The sequence below is a fragment of the Melospiza georgiana genome, chromosome 12 (assembly GCF_028018845.1).
Source record: "Melospiza georgiana isolate bMelGeo1 chromosome 12, bMelGeo1.pri, whole genome shotgun sequence".
In the NCBI taxonomy this organism is placed as follows: Eukaryota; Metazoa; Chordata; class Aves; order Passeriformes; family Passerellidae; genus Melospiza; species Melospiza georgiana.
This window is the reverse complement of record NC_080441.1, coordinates 17,649,852-17,672,329: the sequence shown is the minus strand read 5'-3', so window position 1 is coordinate 17,672,329 and position 22,478 is coordinate 17,649,852. Positions and strand designations below refer to the sequence as shown.

Sequence of the window (22,478 nt, the reverse complement as noted above, 5' to 3'; positions counted from 1 at the left end):
CACATGGGACACTCCTGATGGTTTTGGTGGCCATGGGCCTGGCCCATCCCTCTGTGTGTTTTATTTATTGGAGAGCTTCTAGTGCCAGATGAAGCTCAGCCCTTCCCAAAGGTTCTCATGGGCTTCCCTGGACCATGGCCCCACTCCAGCCCTGTCACACGAGCACTGGGGCACTGAAATCCCTCCTGGCCCCATTTCACTCATCTGAAACCCCTCTGTGAACACAGGCAGCTTGTAGAGCTAGCAGCTCTGCTTTTGGGGATTATTTCCCAGCCCTTTGCCAAGGGATCCACTTGCAGAACACAGTGTTCATGTCCTGCTTTGTGCTGGCAGGGCTGGGAATGACCCAGCCTGAATGAATTCATTACTCCTATCAATACTAACAAATGCAATTGTGGTTTTTAAGACAAGTTTTATTCCTTTTCCACAAGAAACTGAAGACACACATGCTCCTTCCCAGGAAAAGGCCAGTCTGGAGTGTGTTGGGCCAGTCCCAGGACAGGGACCCACGCAGGGACAGTGGGCTGGGAAAAGGCTCCGCTCCCTTCCAGCCCCACCTCTGCACCCACGGAAGGCAAAGCCTGAGCTCTGCCTTGCCTTGCTGAAGTTTCCATTTCTCAGTTCAAGCAGCCCCACTTCACAGCAGAAGTGACCCAAGCCTTTTCCCCACCTCCCTCCCTGATGTGCTTCCCACTAACGAGCATCAGCCCAATTAGGTGAGGCCTGGAGTGCCCTGGGAGGGGACAGCCAGACAGATTTGGTTAAAGAAACGATTCCTAATATTCAATAAATGGCAGTTTTAATTTCTTCTTCATACATGATCTTAAAATGAGATTTTAAATTTTTTTATTTATTCCATAAACAATATAACAAAACTCAGCAAGTTAACAATATGACGTTTTCACCATACAGAGTCAGTCACAAATATTTAAAACCTTTGCAACAAGAACAACAAAACCCAAAATATTACAAGAATAATTTACAAGAGGATCTATAAAACAGCAAAGCGCTCACAAATTTTCCAGTTTCCTTTACACAATATCACTACACTCTTTCACAACATTTCTTTTTATTACAAAATTCCCAACAAAAGTTTAATTTTTTTCTTTGTATTTTGGTTTTTAAAACCAGAAACTCTTAAGTATACATCCTTTTATTAACACCCGAAGGTGCAAAAAAAGGGAAACCTCACACATACAAACACTTCACAGCACTTTTCTAAGAAAAATATACACTTACAAAATATTTTACAAATTGGCACACTTAAAAATATACAAGATTTTGTAGGCGTCTTAGAGTGATCCTTAAGAATTATACTTCAATTGACTCTACAGAATATTTATAAAGCTTATTCTAAAAGAAAAAAGGCAAATAATTTCCAAACATGTTAAAATTGCAGTGTAAAATGTGGAACAGAAATGGATATGTTACATTCATAAAAAGGGCCATTTAATAGTTCTTAAATGCTCGAGGGGGGGAATAAAAGTTTTCTTTAGCACCATAAAACAGGAGCAACTTCCTAACGAGGTGCCTCTAGTTCTATGGAAGGGAACTCAAGGAGCAGTACATTCACATCTCTGGAGGCAGCAGTCGAGGCGCCCGGCGGCGCCGGGGCAGCGGAACAGAGCAGCTCCTTGGATTTCTACCCTGCTTCCCACCGGGGGTAAGAGACAAAAGGAGTTTCACTGGTACCTTGCTTTTGTGTGTTTGTGTGTGGTTTAGTCTAGGTTTAAGTCTTCCCTTTGTGCTTTAGAAATGGACGTCTGTCTGTCTGTCTGTCTGTCTAGCTAGCGAAGGGTAGTGAAGAGACCAATTTTATTTCTCGTTTCCTTTTGCACCAAGTGATTAAAGGCTCAGTAAACGTGTCTGGCAACCCAAGCGTCCTGCGAGATGGAGGGAATCCTCCTGCTTCAGATCCCAATTCCCTTAGATGGCTGTTACTCCACTGTCATTAGTGTCACTTGTTTACCTGAGAAACAGATTTGAAAAGCCTTGCTTCTACCACAGACATTGTACTTGGTTTAGTTTATATATTTTTCTTTTTTTTTTTCTTTTTTTTTTCTTCTTTTTTTTGCATTATTTCACATGCTGAAGAGATAAAGAGGCACATTCTCCAATAGATGTCAGTGGTCTGAACCATGCAACCTCCTCTGGCCACCCTGGGAGCTGCACAGGCAAAGTCCAACACACAGAGCTGAGAAAGTAAAGGCCTGATCCTGCACCAACCCAAGCCCACACTCCTGATCCTCTTCCCACTTACACTGACTTCAGGGGAGTTTCTCTTGGGACTTGACATCACTGGCTGGGAAAGCACTTGGGAGTGAGCTCTCACCTAAGTGCTCTGCTAGATTGGGAGCTTAGAGAAAGAACATGGTCCAGCAGCTCAAGGATGACAATGCTTAAAACATCTTTATTTTGGTTCCTGGCTTGTTTGGCCCATAATGCTGAAAAAATTAACAGCGATCCTGATTTTTTAAAAGAGCAAAACGGTGCAGCAATGGTTTCTCCAAGCAATCACCAGCCAGCCTTGGCTTCTCCTCTCCAAGCCAACCCAGCCTCAGCAGGACAGCACAGCATGGCAAGGACAGTCCTGTGGCTGCCCCTGCCCTCCTCTTCCTCCTCCTCCCAAAATGCCTGGCTACCTCTGGTTCACAAGTCATTATTCTCAAGATGTTCTTTAAAAACATCCATCCTCCTATGCTCAAAAAAAAAAAAAAAAAGCAAGATGTAAACCTGGTAAATGTATTTTGTAATAAAAACCCAAAAGGTTTTTATTGGATCCCCATCACTGATATTTTTCTATTTACAAAACCTCTAAATGCAATTGATGGCCATGGGCTGGGTTGGCTCCAGCGGCAGGATTCCTTTCTGCAGGACATCTCTCCTATTCCTGTGCCATGGGAGACCCATGCTCCTATGGCAGAGTGGTAAATACCGCCTTGCCCTGTGGAATTCTCCTCTCAGATGGATTTTACAACCTTTGGAAGTGCCCAGTCCCTGCTTTGTAACACCAGTGCCAATTCTAAGTCACCCAGATCACGGTGACACCACGGCTCAGCAGCACTGCTGGCACCATCCTCCCATCCTGCACTGGAGTTGGAGTGAAAAGAGATGAAGCAGAAAAGACATTTTAAGGGATGCTGCAGAATAAATATCTTTTGTGTGGCTTGGCTTCATCACTCCCAAGAGCCAACAAGGTCCTGGAGCCCAATGAGGAGATGCAAGAGGAGGATGGAAGCTGCAGTGGGACTGGGCAAGAGGATGGGCCAAGGTGGGAGCCAGCACAAGCAGGGCAGGGAGCCCTGGGGTGTGGGGTGGCAGCTGTGAGCAGTGCCATGAAAAACAAAAATGCTATTGGAGAACAAGAGCTTGTACGGTGAGGGATGAGGCAAAGGTGGGAAGTGAAACCCTTGAGGTAGTGATAGGCAGGTGGAGATGAATCCTAGGAAAGTAAAGTGCTGGCTCCTCAAGGAGTGGATCAGGAGGATCCCCTGGGAAAGTGCCCTTGGGGAAAGGGAGCACAAAAGAGCTGGCAGATCTTTCAGGATGCTCTTCACAGAAAGCAAGAGCTCTCAATCCCCAGGTGTGAGAAATCAGGCAAGGAAGGCAAGAGACTGGCCTGGCTGGGTTGGGACCTGCTGGTCAGGCTGAAGGGCAGGAGGAGATGCACAGGCAGCAGGAGTAGGGACAGATATCCTGGGAAGAGAACTGGGATACTGTCAGGCTGTTCAGGGACAGGGTGAGGAAGGCAAGGTGCAGATGGAGCTGCATGTGGCAAGAGACATAGAGAATAACAAGGGCCTCTACAGCTGTGTCAGCATGAAAAGGAAGGGTCAAAGCAGGTGTGACACAACTGGCAGACTGGCAACAATGGATGACAAGGTTGAGGAAACCTCTCTTTCCATCTCCCATGAGTGGTGGAACCACAGGACAGGGATTGGAGGAGCAAAGACCCTCCCACTATAAGAAAAAATCAAGTTTGTGACCATCCGAGGAACCTGAATATACCTAAGGCTATGGAACCTGATGAGATGCATCCCAGAGCCCAGGGGGAATTGGCTGATGGAGTTGCCAAGTCAGTCTCCACAGTATCTGAAAAGTCCTGGCAGTCAGGTGATGCCTTGGATGACTGGGAAAATGAAACCATTGAACCACTGCCCTGCCAGCCTCCCCTCTGTGCCTGGGAAGACCAGGACCAGACCCTCCTGGAAACTCTGCTGGGGCTCATGGGGGACAGGGAGGTGACTCAGGACAGCCAGCACAGCTTCACCAAGGGCAATCCTGCCTGGCCAGCCCAGTGGCCTTCTAGGATGGAGTGACTGCATCCATGGACAAGAGAAGGGCTCCAGGTGTCATTTGTCTGGACTTCTGTAAAGCCTTTCACACAGTCCCCACAACACCTTTCTAAACTGAAGAGAGATGGATTTGAAGGATTGAGTGTTCAGCAGATGAATTGGTTGGACAGCCACATCCTGAGGGCAGTGGTCAACAGCTCACTGTCCAGGAGGACACCAGAGCTGAGTGCTGAGCCTCAAGGGTCTGTCCTGGGACCAGCAACGTGGAGTAGCTTCACCAGTGATGCTGACATTGGGATTGAGACCCCTCAGCAGGTTTGCAGATGACACCAAACAGAGTGGTAAGGTTAACACACCTGAGGGACAGTGACATCCACAGGGACAGGGACATGCTCGAGAAGTGGGCCCAGGGGAACCTCAGAAGGCTCAACAAGGCCAAATGTGATGTGCTGCACCTGGGATGGGGCAGTCCCTGGGATCCACAGGCTGGGAATGAAGGGGTTTAGAGCAGCCCTGCCGACAAGGACTTGAGTAAGAAATGTTTTATGAGGGTGGTGAAACGCTGGCTCAGGTTGCCCAGAGAGGTGGTGGCTGTCCCCTCCCTGGAAACATTCAAGGTCAGGTCAGACAGGGCTCTGACCAACCTGGTATAGTAGATGTCCCTGCTTTTTGCAGGGGAGTTGGACTAGATGGCCTTCAAAGGTCCCTTCCCACCCAAATACTCCATAAGGATCAAAAGGGAGGAGGGCAAATGGTCAGCTCAAGGCAATTTCTAAATGTTGGGGTCAAGCAGCAGAGTGATGACCTTTTCAGACACAGGGAAGGGCCAGTGCCACACCATGAGGGACCCAGGCTCTTTAACAGCTCCCCAGCAGAGATTTTTGGAGGACATGGGATGACCACCAAAGCTGTCAGCAACTGGAATGGTAGAAGGACTGAAGGAGAGCAACAAGGCAGCTGGAATTGTGATTAACACCGTTCTGGAACACCCAGCTAGGTATCCATGGATAAAACAGTTGATATGTTTCATGCCTGATCTTCATGCCCTATTGCACATTTCTCAGATGCAGTAAGTATTGCTATCCCATCCAGTCAAGGGGTTTTATTCTGAGTCCCATATTCATAGCATTAACCATAAGGAGCACAGTGCAGGCCAGGTGAAATGTGCTTTCAGCTGATGGTTCTGGGTCAGAAAGAAGGTCTGTGCCACATCCCAGCCCTGGGCCTGACCTGTCTCTGTAAGAGCAGCAGCCAGAACATCCAAAGGAAGGGAGCTGCCAGACCATTCCTGCAGCACATGGAGGGAATGATCAAAAACTGGGATATGCCAACACCACAGCAGTGGTTGGAGCTTGTGGTATGTGATGAGCCTGTGAACAAAAAAGAGAGCTGCTGGGGAAGCAGGGAGAGTGTGGTGGCTGCAGGCCAGCCCAGAGGCCAGGGATGGAGGCCTACCACAGCTCTTGTCTCCAGAGGAAATCCTGAGCATCTTCTGGACCTCCCTCCTGGAGCCAGAGCTGGGGTGGGACGCTGCATGCCATGGGGCACCAGGGACCACTCTCATCCCACTCCAGGCAATGCCAGCATTTATTCCATGAAAAAATGAATGTGCAGAGTGTTTTTTTAATTACTAATTTTTTTTTCAGAGTTTGTCCTTTCATCTGTTAAATAAAACACAATGCAACTACCGAGCTGTTCTCTCTGGGATTGCAGAGCTGAGCTGAGCTGCACCCAAGATCTGTAAGTGCTGAAAACATGATTCTAACCTAACACTCTGCATCTCCACTCTGATTTTAAGTGATTACTCTGCTTTTCTGCTAAATTAACTTAAACCAATTCTGCTGCTTTGCCTGGTATGTGGGTGGAAAAAAACTGATTTGGGAGGAAACCTGAACCCAGTCCTGCCCTCTGTGTGACACCATATCTACGCCTGTGGCCGTATCAGCAACGTGATCTGTCCACTGCTAGAAAGGCTCCTCTTCCTCACCGCCTGCTACTGCATAAGGTGTCCAAGCCTCACTTCCCTCTGCTCCCAATCGCTCCCAGGGCTCTTGCATATCAAGGGTTTTCATGAGAAATCAGCAGCAAAACGCACAGGCTCTCAGTTGCACAAGGAAGATAGATCTTTGTTGGGTTCCTTATTCTCGTGGAGGGCGAGGGTGTGGTGAGGAGGGTTACAAATAAGGCCTTTTGAGAATACATTTAGCATTCAGTACTTAACGCTGTCTTAATAAAGTCCAGTCATGATCCGGCCCTGATTGGTGAGATCACAAATAGCTCCATTGGTTGTATTTGTTTCATGAACTGAATCAAAGAAAAGGTTCAGAGTTGTGTTTTAAATGAATGACTCTGCTTTTGAAAGTTCAAACTATATTGGCATCGCAAGGTTAGACATGGAGGAAACACCAAAGCCATGATGGGAGAGCGCTTCTGACAGGCTCTGCATCGAAAATGTTTAAGAAACTATCCAAAGGAAAAGTGAATAGCACTCAATGTATGAAATGTATTAGTTCTGTTTTTATACCTATTTCAGAATTTATCCCAGGTTCTTATAAAATATATAAAACTGAGATACAAAGAATTAGCAATGTAACTTTGCATTTCAAATGATCTTCAGCTACAGGTTTTGCTTTAAGAAAACAGACACTTGAAAAGCAGCTGTTCTGTAGTCTCTAGATGCAGACACTTGAGTTCCTGGCAAACTTACCGTCAGTGGTTTTCTGAACTCCTCCACCATTGCAACTCTCTCCTATAATGAAACTCAACATTTCACCATTAAGTTTTTCTGCTCGTGGTTTCAAAGAGAGGACGTTACCATTTCCCAGCATCGGTTTCAAAGTTCCTTTTTTTCTTTTTTTTTCCCCCCTTTTTGTTTCTTTTTTTTTTTTTCTTCCCTTTATGAGCTTTAAACCACAGGGTGAATCCATGAAATGAGGTAAGTAAATTTGGCACACTTCTAGTCATGTCCATAAAACTTTTGGTAAGTTGTATCAGTGAACAATATCGTTTTTCATCGTGAGTTACAGGTGCTTTCAAAGGGGGATGGTTAGTACTTAACAACTGGAATGTTTCTAGTAAAACCAAAAGGCATAGCTGCAGAAAACACTCACAACCCAATGTTGATAGAGAAGTAAAAATATCTACAATACAGTCACTTGTTCATAGTTTGGCACAATTTTTTGTTGTTGTGGGTAATAGTGCATAAACTACTGTACAACAGTATGACTTTTAAAACAGTCTTTCACAGAGAATACCAGATTAGGTTTGCTTCCAGATAATAAAATTCCCACAATTTCAAACTCTTCATTTCAGCACTTACATTTCAACAGACCACAAGGCAGATTTCAAAAATGAACCGATGGGGGGAAAAAAAGAAAAAACAACCGGGGAAAAAAAATCGGTAAGAAAAAAACCAAACATCAACCGTCTTTCTAGAAAAGGGAGTCTCTTCTTCAAATACAGGAAAACCCAAAAATGCTGTTTCTGCTTTAAGAAGAATGGAGTCTGATTCCCTGCGGGAAAAAATCAAACATTTGATGCCATCTTAGTTAGCTCGTCCGGAGTCACCACGACGGAGCGAACGCGCTAAAGGCGGGCGGGTAGAGAAGATGCAGCTTTAGATGATGCAGGTTAGGAGACACAACAGCAGAGGGGGCCAGAAAGCACTCAAAAATTGCCACGTGAAGCTCAATTAGGAACGAGTTCTCATTTGCAAAGTAAAGAGCCTTTAAGTTTTGAGATCTTGGCTTTTGGATGCAGAACCTCTTTTTTTTTTTTTTTTGTGGTTTATTTTTTACAAAATGTTCCAAAAAAAAAAAAAGTCTTTCCTTGTCAAAATCATTAAAAAGAGCATGTAATTTTTTTTTCTTTTTTAGTTTTTTTGTTTTTCCCCCAATAAATAAGTAATTAAAAACTGAAGAAGCCAAACAGCAGAAAAGAGTAGCCTTGTTAGTTTTTTTAACCCCAGCCAAGCCAGAAAATTGGTCATTCTTTTAGGTAGCTTGCAAGTCATAAGTATTTTCATGCATTTAAAAATAATAATTAAAAAAACCAAACAAACAAAAAAAAGAAACCAACCCCAAAACCAAAACCAACCAAAACTGTAAAAGGGGAATGTCTTTTTTTTTTTTGTTTTTTTTCTCATGCAAACTTTTGCTTTCAGGAAGGAAAAACTGAGGAACAGCGGGCCTAGCAGGTGGGAGGGAGGTTAGGGGCATTCCAGCCAGTTTGGTGCAGCATTACCTCAGTTTCTCAAAAGCAGCTGTCACGGGTGGGTCCTTGTGGGGCTGTTCGCGGTCCGTCCGCTTGATTTTACAGTTCTCATCCCTCAGTGATTTCGAACTGGATTTATGACGGTAGAGTTTTTTATGGGTAGGTCCATTATTGCCTAAAGTGCTCAGGTTACTATAGTTTTTATCAAAAAAGGGAGCGTGAATGTCCGTGGTGAACCCGGTGGAGCAGTTGGGGCGCCCGGGGTCGCAGGTCACAGCTTTGCTGTTTTTGCTTGAGCCCTTGTTGTTCGACTTGTGGTTCTTCGCCGCCCCCGGCGAGCCACCGTTCGCCTTCTTCTTCGACTCTTGGGACGTCCCTGCCAAAATTTTAAGAGTTTTCAGTTTCAGGCTGTTGGACTCCGGTGACCGGAATATGTCTGGAACACTGTTGTGGCCGACGGGCCCCCACAAGGGCTCAATGGAGGCCATCATAAACCTCTGCACATCGGCCATTCCCGACGCGATGTTGGACAGGATGTTGGAGGGTTCCTCAAACTCCCTCTGGTCATCGTCCAGGAGGCTGGTGGCATTGCCCAGGCTGGCTTCTGACCAGCCCGTGCCCCCCTCTTTTCCCAGTGCCCACTCTCCAGAGAGCCCGTTGTGCTTGCCCAGCTTCACCCCCGCCGGGCCGCAGTGCTGAGTGCCCTCGGCCACGCCCTTGGTGGCCGTGGCCACGGTGCCCAGCTGAGTGACCACCCTGCCACCAACAGCTGGAGCCTTCTCGCCGTTGACTCCTGCTGCATTTTTCCCTTTCCTGGTGGATTTGGGTGCCTGCCTGGAGTTTTTCCCTTGCGGCTTATCGGTTCCTTTGTTGGTTTTGGGTGATTTTTTCCGGGTGGCTTTCTGGGAAGAGCTTTGGTTTGTACCCACATTCTTGCTGGATGAACTTTTCCTCTTCGATTTTGACACTTTGCTATTGGTGCTAATTTGACCAGATGGCTCATTAAATGTTGACAAGCATGGACTCTTTTCGAGAAGGCTGACAGAATCTTCATCGTTGAACATATGGAACTGGAACTGGTGATTATTTAAAGCAAACCCATTATCTGCCTGATCCTCGGTCTGCAGGACCCCACAGTTCCACTTGACCTTCTCGGAACTGTTGAGGGAGGCCTGGGGGCTCTCCTGAAAGCCCTTCAGGGTGCCCAGAGGCTTGGCATCGGAGCCAGCTATCTGTGGGGACAGGTTGGGAGTGTCTGGAGGGGACATCTCCGAAAGCGACGACTGGCGGAACCTATCAGGCGTGAAGTTGGAAATGTCTAAAAGGTCCGTGGACTCCTTCAAAGGGGTGATTTCATCTATGCTCTGCTGGATCACTAGCTTGGGACTGCAGTGGGCCAAGAAATCATCATTAATATCATCCTCGCCGTCCTTTTCACAAGACTTTAAACTTAAAGAACTGTAATTGCTAGAACTAACTGACAATGAACCCACTGAATCAAAACTAATGAGCCTGCCATCATCCGTACTGAGTGTACCTCGTTGGAAATGAAAGCGCCCCTCTCCATTATTGAAATGACATGACTGATAAGAATCATCAGACTGCACTTGTTGGCTATCCGGCATGTAATTTTTTTGGTATAGCAATTTGCCGCTATTCAGATTGACTTGAGTGTATCCAGAGGCGGGGAGGCCGTCCGTGCCCGGCGCGAACTCGCTCGGCATTGCGGCCGCCTCCGGCACGTCCCCGGGGAAGTCCTGGCGCTCGCTGCCCTTGCTGGCCGGCCACATGCTGCCGAAGCCGCCCTGCTCCATCTCCAAGTGGCCGGGCGACTGCTGCAGCTCTGACTCGGAGGGCGGGGAGAGCACGCAGCTCTGCGCCGGCTGCAGGGACGGGAAGGGCTTTTCCGGCGGGACGATGCTGGGGAGTGGGTGCTGCTGCTGCTGCTGCTGCTGCTGCTGCTGCTGCTCGGAGGGGTGCTGGGCGAAGTACGGGATACCCGTGTTGCTCGACAGATCTGAAGCATCTAACAACGTCTGCAGATACCCTCCGGGGATCAGGGGTACATTGGTGGTGATATTAGCAGATGGCAGAGGCTTGTCTGAAGAGGAGGTGGATGGTAGGAAAGGAGAATTTTTAGCAACCTTATCCTCGTGGCACTCTGGGAGATGGGAGCTGTCTGAAGCACAGGGACTGTTTTCGTCCTTCAGACGCGCTGCGGAGTCCTGGTTTTCCAGGGCTGGGGAGTCCTCTGCCGTACTGGTGGCAGCTTTAATCTTCTTGCACTTCAACCTGGCCTCACTTTTGAATTTGATTCTGCGGAGCACTTTCCGCTCCGTCCCCTTGTGCTCCCGCTCCTGCGGTTTGCATTTCACGGCGATGCCCGCGATGTCGTGGACGTGCAATCCGTTGGCACAGCTGGGGGTGGCAATGGCTAATGCCGGCAGCCCTTTCAGGCCCACGTCCTCCTTACTGCTGCAAGGCTGCTTGTGATCAGAGGAGCACGAGCCCAGCTTGTTCACTGATTGCTCGATGGCTTTAATTCTTTGAATCCGGTGCCTGTTTGCTAGCTTGCATTTTCGCTTCCGTGGGTGAGGGAGGAACGAAGCATCTGAGCCGTTAAGATAGAAATTCTGCTTGTGGTAGAGAGACGATCTGAGCAAATCCAGCCGGCTCTGCTGCCTCTCCTGCCAGAAGCCCTTCAGTGGGGCCAGCTTCTTGTATTTGCTGAGCAGCTCCTCGTTCAGAGTAACAGTTGTCTCGTTGGCATCCACTTTGCTGAGCTTCACCAGCATATGCTTCTCCCCTTTAAACCTGTTAATGATGATGTACTTGATGATCACGGGGGGCTCCTTGCGAGAGACTTTTCGCCGTTTCTTGGGGCACCACTCGTCGTCGTCCTCCTCCTTGGGCCCGTCGGGGAGCCACTCCTTCTTGTCCAGGATCTTCTCGTTCTCGATGGAGTCCACATCGTACAGGTAGTCGTCGCTGTATCGCACTTTCCTCTTGGCCCGCAGCCCGTAGTTCTGCTGGATGAAGGAGCCGGAGTGGTCCCGGGCCAGGTACCGGCTGCAGTCCTTGATGTCCCGCAGCACGTCGTAGGAGGACTCCGTGCAAGTGCTGTCGTCGCTGAACTCCCCGGAGTCCTCTGTGGAATTCACCGAGTCCAAGAAGTGGCTCCTCTTGGAGCCCACGTACTGCACCATCTCTGTGCTGTTGCAAGATTTATTTAAGGCAGCTTTCTCCTCCTCCTCACCGTCCTCTTCCTCGCCGTCCTCCTCCTCCTCCCCCCAGATGATGCCTTCCTCGGATTTGAATTGAGAAGGGTCGGTGGCACCGCTGGTCCCCCTTTTCAGGGTGCTCCTGCTGTCCCTTTTGGTGCAGTTGCTGAACACGCTGGGGAAGAAGTTGAACTGGGCGTCCTCTTGTAGCGTGGTGGTCTTCTCCCGCACATTGTCCTGGAAAGATTCGTATCTAATCTTTAGGGAGCAGACATCACTTCCCAAGGTGGAATCGTCATCATCGAACATGTAATTGTCCACGTCTTCCTCAGAAAACAGATTTACAGAAAGCTCATTTTTGGAGCAGAGGTCAAGCAGCTCAATTTTACTTTCACTAATGAAAGATTCAAAATAGCCCCATTCCTGGTTGGGATTTGTTAGTAAAGGTTCCTCACCATTGCATTTGTCTAATAGTAATCCCTCGTAATAATTTTTCTGAGTGGGGTCCTCTGAATCACTGTCAGATTTCTCTGCATCTCTTTTGTCCGCTGCCCTCGATTTATGCATAGGGAAGCTTAAAAGCTGGTCTGAAAGCAGTTGATCCCCATATCTCATGGTTTCTCCTGTGCTCATGCAGTGAATCCCTATATCAGAGACCGAACAGGTGTCATAATCCCTATTTATATCCCCCACTTTCAAGCTTATTCCCGGCTCCGCATCGATGCCGTCCTTGGATTCAATGAAGCAGCCCAGGCAGGTCCGGCTCGGCTGCATCAGGCAGTCTCCCGTCAGCGCCGACATCCCCCCGGGCTCCATCATGCTGAACGGAGCCTTCTCGCAGTCGCCCGGCAGCGACCACGAGCTCATGCCCTTGGTCACGCACGACGTCAGGGAGATGGCGTGGGCCGACGAGTCGTCCGAGGCGTGCTCGGGGACATCGGTGAGGCGCAGCGGGGACGGGGGGCTCAGCAGGCACGGCTTCTTGGCCGTGGGGACGCGGTGGCACGCGGGGCCCTCCTTGGGAGCCGCGCTCAGCGCCGGGAACGGCGCCGCTGCCTCGGCCGCGCTGCAGGGCCTCTCATCGGCATCCAGGGCGTGCGACTCTGCGGGATGGAGCAGAGGGAGAGAAATACACAGGGGTTACCAACTATCCCCTATTCAGCCACAACCAAACTTCCCTTGCAGGCAGAAAAACAGAGAGGGTACAAAGGTTACCACCCTTAAAGGTTTCAGGCTCGCCACCCCGCTCCCCTTCTCCCAGTGACTTTTCCCAAGTGCTCCTTTGGGAAGCCCTTCCCAGCAATCCAGAGTCCAGGGTGTGCAACTCTGCAGGGATGGAGGAGAGGGAAAGAAACACACAGGGGTTACCACCTATCTCCTATTCAGCAACAACCAAACTGCCTTTGGTGGTAGAAAAAGAGAGAGGGTACAAAGGTTACCACCCTCAGGCTCGCCACCCTGCTCCCCTTCTCCCAGTGATTTGTCCCAAGTGCTCCTTTGGGAAGCCCTTCCCAGCAATCCTGGATCCAGTTAACGTGGAGATGTGTGTGGAAGGCAGAGGTAAACAGGCTGCTCCCTGCAGCCAGCTGGAAGAGGTACAAGAGTACGTTTAAATCACGCAACGCATCCGCTCTTCCCTCCTCATATCCATACGGTTACCTGGAAACTGCCTCTCAAACCTCACAATGTTATTAAAAAAACAAAACAAGCCTAATAAAAATGTTCTCATTAACATTGAAAAAATTAACAGGAAAGTGAGATTCTTAAAGAAACAAAGCACACCCCCTGCAGGGTCTGAGCTTGCACACACACCTGAGCTGCTTTACTGCTCCAGAGTCAGGGAGTGATGGCTGATTTTAAAAACCCAGCGGTTTTTCTGTCACTGTCCACGCCAAGGGAAGGCAGAAGATAACACAGAGTTTAAAGCAATTATTGTTAGAATTATTGTGGGGTTTGCCATTCTTCCCTAATTGCTAAAAATGCCTTTTTAGTCATGTAAGGATTTTTTAACCTAAGGATTTTTTTTTAGTTTTACCTCGTTGCGCTTCTTTTATGGCAGAATAAAGTTATGAATGTACTTTTATCTGACTCGTGGCTCAACGGACGGTATGACCCTTGAAATTTAAATACGATGTCTTTTCATCCATGAACACGCTCTGATATCTCTGTATTAAAAAAAAATATATTCCAATGAGTGCATTCATCCCAGCCAGAGAGCTCTGCCGACTCTGAGCCTGCTGCTTTTGTCATGGCTCAGGTCTCTCCTTTTTGGTGGCTCTGCTGAAGGCACAGGGGTGAGAGCCAAAGCTTTCCAAGGAGGGACAAGTGCTTTAAAACACAACTGGAGCACCAGGATGTGGCATTAAATGGAGCATGCAAAAGGATTTATTTGGCTGCTGTGACCCTCCACAAGTGTTCTTATTCCAAACTGAGAGGAAAGTGAGTGTCCTGCATCCTTGGCAGCCTGGGGAGGGGAGGCTGGTGCTGGTACAGGTACCACCAGCACAGTGGAAAAGCCCCAGGTGGGGAGGGTGGAAAGGAACAGGATGCCATGGAAGGAGTGAGGTGCCTGCCTGTGCCAAGCAGGAAGTCAAACCCCTCCTAATTTCACTCCAACAAGTTTTGTGCTACAGGGGCCTTAGGGATGGAGCCATCAGTGAAGCCTGAACAAAGCACAAACTGCAGCTGGAACCTCAGAGCACTCCCAGGACTTTAAACCTCTTCCCAAAGACTCCCTAACTCCAGAAGTGCAATGCAATGCCTGTCATCATCTTCAACATGTATGACTTGGGAGAGGCCAGACTGGCTTGCTTGAAAATGGTTAAAAAAAGGAAATAAATAAAAAAGATGATTTTTGAGTCCCTCCCACCAGTCTTCAGATCAGAAATGCAGAGGTGGTATCTTTTTCCTTAAGCACCAAAACAAATTAACCAGTGCAGTTCCACTTCAGAAGTAAAATAAAATAAAAATCAGCTTGGAGCTGACAGGAAGCATGGAGAATTTGAGGATAAAAGAAGAATGTCTGTGAATGCTGTAAGACTCAAAGAAGGGGGAGGCAGAAAGCTGAAATTCAATCTCAAAAGCTACATTCAATAGGCAAAGCTGCTATTATATAAAATAAACCCTCTCTGGGCGTTTCTTTAGGTTTATACTTGTGTGAGTGAACTTAACTCTTGGGAAATACAAATGCCAAAACCTGATTTTCTGGGGCTCCATATCAGCCTAAAATCAGGCCTGTGTTCAAGTGATGCTCCAAGGGAATACAGTTCAGGCAGAAAATGCTGGAGAAGCAAAACCACTTTTCCCAGTTTCCCTCAGCATCCACCCAGCAGCACATGGGCAAGGGGAGGTGGCATTTCCAGAGCTTTGTGCTGGCTCCTGGCCTTGGATTCAGCAGCAACTCCCACACAGCAGTGTTCAAACTGAAAGCTCAAACTGGCAGAGGCTGGGATGGGATGTGGGGAGGGAATTCTGAGCCCTGAGGGTGGGCAGGCCCTGGCACAAGGTGCCCAGAGATCCCTGGAAGTGTCCAAGGTTGGATGGAGCTTGGAGCCACCTGGAATAGTGGAAAGTGTCCCTGCCCATGGCAGGGGTGGCACTGGATGGGCTTTAAGGTCTCTTCTAACCTAAAGCAGTGGTCTGTCTAATTAAAGCACTTTTATAGCCCTGTTTAATTGAATTCCATGGAATTGGTGTGAGGCTCTAAAAACCCCCTCCCTACTGACCAGGGCAGCACTGACTTTGTTGTCCCCTGGATCAGACAAAGGGACCATGGCTACAAAACCCCTCTGCAGCTCCCAGCAGCTGCAGCTTCACCCTGGGTAGTGAGGAAAGGGATGGGCTGACAGGGACAGAACCTCCCAAATTACATCCCAGGGACAAACAAGGGTGAGCATGTTCCTCACCTGCCACCAGCACCAGCTGTGGGGCCCTCATGGGCACCCACGTGGCTGGAGCTGCTCCAAGGTTTTGGCAAAGAACATTTGTCTCTACCACCTTGCACAGAGCTGACAGAAAGATCTGAACATATGTCAGAGGACAAAGTCCTTGACATCTAACAGGATCAAATTTATATATAAATAAAATATATCTATCTATCTCAAGATTTATGGGCCAATACAAAATGTAAAAAGCCATGAAATTAAACATAAAACACAGTGAAGAATGAAAGCATCAGGCTCTGCCTCCCTTCTGCATTCACTGTGGCCAGAGATTACAGTCCAAATGACCTCAGAAAATGCTTGGAGGCTTATTTATTTCAATCAGGGTTTCAGACAGCTGAGCACTGTTACTCCTAATTAGTTATTCTGAGAGCAAATATAGAATCAATGAAAGAGAGACAAAGTTGGGCATTCTGGGATGGCTGCAAGGGGCTGATCCTTCCCCACCTGGCTGCTGGCTCCCGGGAACCCTACCTGTGTATGCAGAAAAGGGATTACAGGACAGGGAATCCCATGTGCTGGGTGATGGGACACAGGCAAGAATGAGCTCACAAATCCAACCTTCCCTTCCCAAGAATCCTGGTTCCTTCCTCCCACCCAATCTCTAATTTTCCCACAGTTTGTAGGACTAAGTATCCTTCAGCTAAATCTTGCTAATATTGGCTAATGTAATGCCAAGAGAGGGGAAGATTCCCCACAGATAGAGGGGGCTACAAATCCTGGATGACTTTTTCCTCCAAGAAACCAAACTAAAATCTCTAATTCACACTGCATGTGCATATAAACATTTCCAGCCATGCACAGGTAAGAGCAGTTCTTGTTAAGGCCTAAAAAGGTGTAGATTTATGGCTGGAATGATTCCTGTGCAGAAAACACCCATTTACTCCCCTGCTCCACATTGCAGAGATACCCACAAAGCGCTAATATTAAATGCACAAAAGGAATTAGGAAAATAAGTTGGCTTCCAAGTTGTCGCTGCTCCCTCATGTACCATAATTAAGTTCCTTACCATTTTCTTTCACCCCATTAATCAGGATAGTTTCTTGGTCTTCTGAGGCACAATCCTGCTCTTGTTGGTCATCCATCAATTTAACCTCTTTCTGTTCACTCCATGCCCCAGTGCATCTGGCCAACCTGCACATTTCCAGAAACACAACCACAGTCAGTGCAATCCCCAGGATCAGCTCAAGGAACCGTGAATAAAAAATAACAACAATAAACCACCCCCACACAGCCTCACACGCTGCCTGCAGCCTCCTTAAGAGGACAAATCCAATTTATTTAGGCTCTCAGCTTGTCACTTTTCCACTCCAAAAGCCAAGTCCCATGTATCTTCAGCGAGGTGAAAATGTTGTGGATCAGCATTTCCGTCCCCCAGGTCCTGCTCTGGGAGGTGGGGAGGTGCTCAGCACCTCTGCAGGACCCTCACATCACCCAAAACTGCTGTGCAAAGGCACATTAGTCATGTCCAGCCAGGAAAGGGCATCCATCTCCAGATGGATCAGTGCAGAGATGAAGGACACGACTCATCCCAGTTCATCAACAGCAACTCTACGATGGACCTGGAAAATCCACAGGCGTGGAGTGACAGCTGCTCACCCTCACTGTCAGCCCTTCCAAGCACTGGCAGGCATGAAAAACTTCCCCAAAAAGAATTTTGTTGTGGAAAAGAATCTCCAGTGTCACTGTTCACCATGGGAGCCCCATCCCTGGAAGCCTCATCCCCCAGACCCCATGGCTGCCCCCATTGTCCCCAGTGGGTGAAGCTCCAGCTCCAGGGAGGGCTGAGCAGTCCAGGCTTGGTGGGGCTTCAGCAGAGCAAAGAACCTGAGGTGAGGATCCAGCCCAGATCTTCTCATTCCTGCACTGAGGGCTCCCCACCCTTTAAAGCCACCACCTGCCCATGGAGTGATGTTGGAACCTGGGCATGGCTGGCACTGGAGAACCCTCATCAGTGCTCCTGACAGACAGAATTTCACCTCTTTAAATGTAAATCCAAGTCAAAATCTATTTTATGCTCTTCTGGCAACTCAAACTCAATTTTTTTTCTCTCTCACAGAGCAGGTACTAGATTGCAGCATTGGTTTAGGTGTTTTTCTGGGTTTGGGTTGTTTTTTTTGTTTTTTTTTTGGCTTTTTACTTTTCACATCAACATTTGTCAGTGTCTGCCGTTCCCACAGCACTCATTGCCCTGGGGTTCAGCAGCCAAACTTCATTCATATTCAGATTTGCAGTGGAGTCCTCTTAATTAACGTGAAATCTTTACAACTGCCTTAGTAAGTGAAACCTTCACCCAACTTAAAGATGTTGTGACACCAAGAGGAAGATAAGAATAACAAGCATCAGTAACTCCATTCCTTTGCATATTTAGAGGAATATTTAACTAACCCCGAGAGTTTTCCTTTGATGCAAATCCCCATCTCAGAGCTCTCCAACGCCAGCCTGTTTGCTGTGCTGAGACCCCAGCACCCTCCCCACAGCCTGAGCTCCCTCTGTGCCCTCTCATTGCTGACATGCTGCAGCAGGAGGGGCTCCAAAAGCCAGGCCAGAGATCAGAGCTATTTTTCCATGAAGGAGATTAATGTCTGAGTGTGGAAGGTGCTCTGCATCTGCCACTGACAGGCTGCAGCTTTGTGTCTCCTCGATAATATCTGCCTGGTAAATGTGCCTTAATTAAGAGAAGTATTAATAAATTAAGGTTTTTAGAATATCTATTAATGAAAATATTAATAAAATATTCTCAGGGGAGCAGAGAGAAGCACCACTGGCTGCACACATGGGCCAGTGGGGCTGCTGGGGAGGGCCCTGAGGTGTCACAGAGTGGTTTGGGTGGGAAGGGACATTAAAGCCCATCCAGTGCCACCCCCTGCCATGGGTGGGGATGTCACAGACATCTTTTATGAAAAATCCTTTCCTTAGGATTTTTCCTCCTGAGAAGCTGAGAGGCCTCAGGAACAAAATGTAAACAATGGTTATCTGCTGCTGTGGAACGCAACAGGTGCATCTGTGATTGGTCTCATGTTGTTGTTTGTAATTAATGGCCAATCACAGTGAGATCTCTGTCTGAGACACAAGCCTTTGTTGTGATTCTTTTTCTATCCTTAGCCAGCCTTCTGATGAAATCCTTCCTTCTATTCTTTTAGTATAATTTTAATATAATATATATCATAAAATAATAAATCAGCCTTCTGGAAACACGGAGTCAGATCCTCATCTCTTCCCTCATCCTCAGACCCCTGTGAACATCATCACACATCACACAGGGACACCTGCCACTGTCCCAGGCTGCTCCAAGCCCAGTCCATGAGGAAGGAGTCCATCTTTCCTTGATTCTGATGGATACTCAAGGGCCAGCCTTCATGGAGAGAGCAGGAACAGATGGGGGAGAGCAATGAGCACCCAGGCACCAAGGGAGAGTTCACAGACCCTTAATCTCATGGTTTATGATTTTTGGGGATGTGTATGCACAAGAGAGAGGGAACACACCAGGGATGTTCGTGATGGATGAGATCCAAAGGCTGGAGAAGACAATGAAGACAATGAAATGCATCAGCAAAGGGGATGTGCTTGAGGAGAAGCCTTTTCCCTGACCCAGAGAGCAGAGCTGAGCTCCAAAAGCAGCTGGGAAGAACTGAGCAGGGTCCAGGTGGGCGATGTTCCCACAGGGTCAGACAGAGTGAAGTACAGCTGGGACAGACAGCCCAAGTTTGCTTTGGGACTGCTTTGGGACCAGTGTGAGACCCCAAAAGGGACTGGGAGAACCAGCAGCAACTGGGAAAGAAAAGTGATGCAGAGCAGGAAGGAACAGAAGGCTGGGGATAACGAAGAGGAGAAGAACAGCTGGTCCCAGGCAAGGAAAATGAAAGCAGGAGAGGTCTGGGGGATAAGGGCAGAGAATACTCTGGGCAGCAGGAGAGCACAGAACACAAGAGTCATCTGCAGACTGAGGTACAAAAGGGAGAGAATATAAATTTCAGATGGAGTCAGGCTCTGAAGAGAGGCACTGCTGGGGTCAGGGTATTATGGAGAGCTGGCAGGAAGAAAATCAGGCACCAGCTCCAAGTTTGTGAACTTGACTGGAGCCAGAGTGGATGGAGGAAGAGGATGGTGGGTGGAAGGGACGTGGGGTCAGATGAGCTGCAGTCTCTGGAGGAGGAGGGCAGGAGCACAGAGGGGCTGGCTGTGCTTCAAGGACAGGCACAGCACATTCAGGCCCAGGGAAGAATGCAGAAGCACTTTTGGTGACTGCACCATGGAGTTCAGGGCACTGGGCTGCTAAGATCACAGCTGGCAGCACACAGAGTCACTGGCCAGCAAGGAGATGGAGGGGAAGGAGCAGCAGGAAGCAAGCAGTGGAGCTGAACAATAATCCAACTCATTTTAGGCACAAGATGGACAAATTAATGGACAGAAGGGCAGGATGCAGAGCTGTGGCAGCAACACCCAGGGCTCACTGACCTGGAGAAATCCCTTTCAGCCCTATTGCCCAGGTCAGGTGAAGGTCTGCAAGTGCCTCTAAACACCCTCAGCATCACAGCTGAGGAAATTCCCCATTCCTCACAATTCCTGTCAGTTTTCCTATTTCTAGTGCTAACAGGACCAGACAAAGCCTGTTAGTGACCAGCCCACGTGCACACAAACAGCCCCACAATGGAGCCTCTGCCACAAACCTCCTGCTGCCTTCCAGCAGGTCCTTCATCCAGGGGGCCAAAAAACCCAAAAGATGCTTTTGTTCTGTTTAAAAAACCTCCTGAGACACTCAAGAGGTGTTAAGGGTGTTGGTGCTGCTGGAATGGAGGCAAACATGGCTGGAAAATGATGACCCAGCTGAGGCTCCACCAGCTCCCTCTGCTCCCAGCACAGAGCAAGGTCCTGGTGGAATCCTTGGAGTAAAACCAGATTATTTCCTGTTCTAGAAATTCTTAGAACTGCAGAATCCCAGAATGATCAGGGCTGGACGGAACCCTTGAACAGAGAAGGAAACACCCAAATTGCAAAGCTACAAATCCTGGACATGTTCCTTCACTCACCTCCAGTCACACAAATGATGGAGCTGCTGCTCACTTAAGCCCATCCAAACTTCAGGATTTAAGCATGTTCCTGTTAACACTGATTTTACAAAGACAAAAGGGGAAATGCCATCCTTTTAAACAACCAAAAAATAACATCTGCTCAATGGCTGCCCTCTACAAAGAGAGCAACAAGTTGCTTTGCTTCTTTGTCAGCCAGGAAATGCCCATTTTCTGCTGTTTTTCTAAATGGGTTTTCACAAAGCACACAGGCTCATCACTGCACTCTGTCACAGGTGCCATGGGGAGGTGACATCCCCTTCAGCCTCTCCAGCTCCACAGATGCCAGCCCAAGGAGGAATTGTGCCAAGGGACCTGCTGGAGAGGTTTCCTGCCCCTGCAGACTCTTCCTTGGGCGGCAGCAGTGATTTGGCTGATGGCATTTCCCAACAGAGCCAGGGAAGGTCACAGGGATGCCCTGGATGCACTTAGAGAGTGTCAGGGTCTCTAGCTGCTCACAGGGACCCTGAGATGTGTTAGAAAGTCTCTTTTCCCAGCCTGGGCTTGAAGAATGAGTCAGAGCTCTTCATTTCTCGGTCTCAAGGTTGTTTATTGTATCTTATTTATAAAATTCCTTCTCCTGCCCTGCTGAGGTCCATCCAGCAGGACAGTTCCAGGCACTCTGCCTGCCCCCAGAGCAGTGTTATGGCTTTATACTAAAAACCACGTGTACAATGTTTACAATTACTTTCCAATACCCATCACCTATGTTAGACAGTGAGCTTCTGCTCTAGACCAATCTAAAAGTGCCAACATCACAGCAGAAGATGGAGGCCAAGAAGAAGAAAGAGAAAGGCTGGACACACCCAGATCCCTCCATCTTGCCTCCTGAACCCCCACACCAAAAACCCCAAAATCTACTTTTCCACCCCAAGATAACTTCACTATTATTCTACCTAAACTGTTGTGGCTTGCTGATCTTCATCTAAGGTTGGTAACTTGCTCCACGGGTCATAATCAAACCCACAGGGGCATTTTGGGCTCTGTGCCAGGGTCTCTGAGCCCCCTGGCAGGGGTCTTGACCATCCTGGACAGCAGAGGGATGTTCTGGGTCCTGACAAGAGGGGACAAACAAAGGAGTTGGTCATGATTGCCACAGAATCCAGTGCCTGGCCACTTAAAAATCTATGTATCTACATCTCAATATAATCTATAAATACAAATATTTATCCGCTGCTGCTTGAACATCACCTCATTCATATTTCCTGGGTGTCACCATTACACTACAGAGCTCAATACTCTGCCCAGGCAGAGGAAGGAAAATAAATCTACCAGGAAAAATAAGGAACAGTCCATGACTGGAAGCTCAGCTGCACACTGGGAATTCTGTGAGGTGGACAAGGTTCTGAGTTGGGGGTGGCTGCTCTGGAACTGAAGTTACAAGAGTGTTTCTCCTTCAAGCTGAATAGACAAAAAGCCACTCACACCCAGACAAAACCCAACGTGCCAGCTCCTATTTACACACAGCTTCCACATCCTGAGTGTTGCAGCTCATGAGGGGAGATGGAGAGGGAGTATCCAAAGTGAAGGAGAATCTTTTTATGGAGAAGTGGGGGAAGAAAGCAAAGAAGAAGAAGAAGAAGCTGTACCTTTTTTTCCTGCAGAATTGTGAATAAGTGCAGGTGTTCTATATATGCAGTTGTATCTTTCAAAAAAAGAGCTTTAGAGAAATTAATTACATGTCAGAGCCTCTGACAGGTCTTTTAAGAATTGTGATACTTTTGAATGAAAACATTATAA

The 22,478-nt window shown here is 48.1% G+C and overlaps 1 protein-coding gene across 1 annotated transcript in view; it reads right to left on the bottom strand.

Annotated features, from left to right (window-relative positions):
• Nucleotides 1–782: 782 nt before the first annotated feature.
• The window catches only part of NEXMIF (neurite extension and migration factor), a 175,420-nt gene continuing 153,724 nt past the window's right edge, over nucleotides 783–22,478 (bottom strand). Inside the window, exons 3-4 of the mRNA XM_058032484.1 lie at nucleotides 16,679–16,803; nucleotides 783–12,831 (exon numbers count right to left, since the gene is read on the bottom strand). Coding sequence (XP_057888467.1) covers nucleotides 8,534–12,831; nucleotides 16,679–16,754 — 4,374 coding nt within the window. The 5' untranslated portion in view covers nucleotides 16,755–16,803 and the 3' untranslated portion in view covers nucleotides 783–8,533. The remainder of the gene's footprint in view (nucleotides 12,832–16,678; nucleotides 16,804–22,478) is intronic.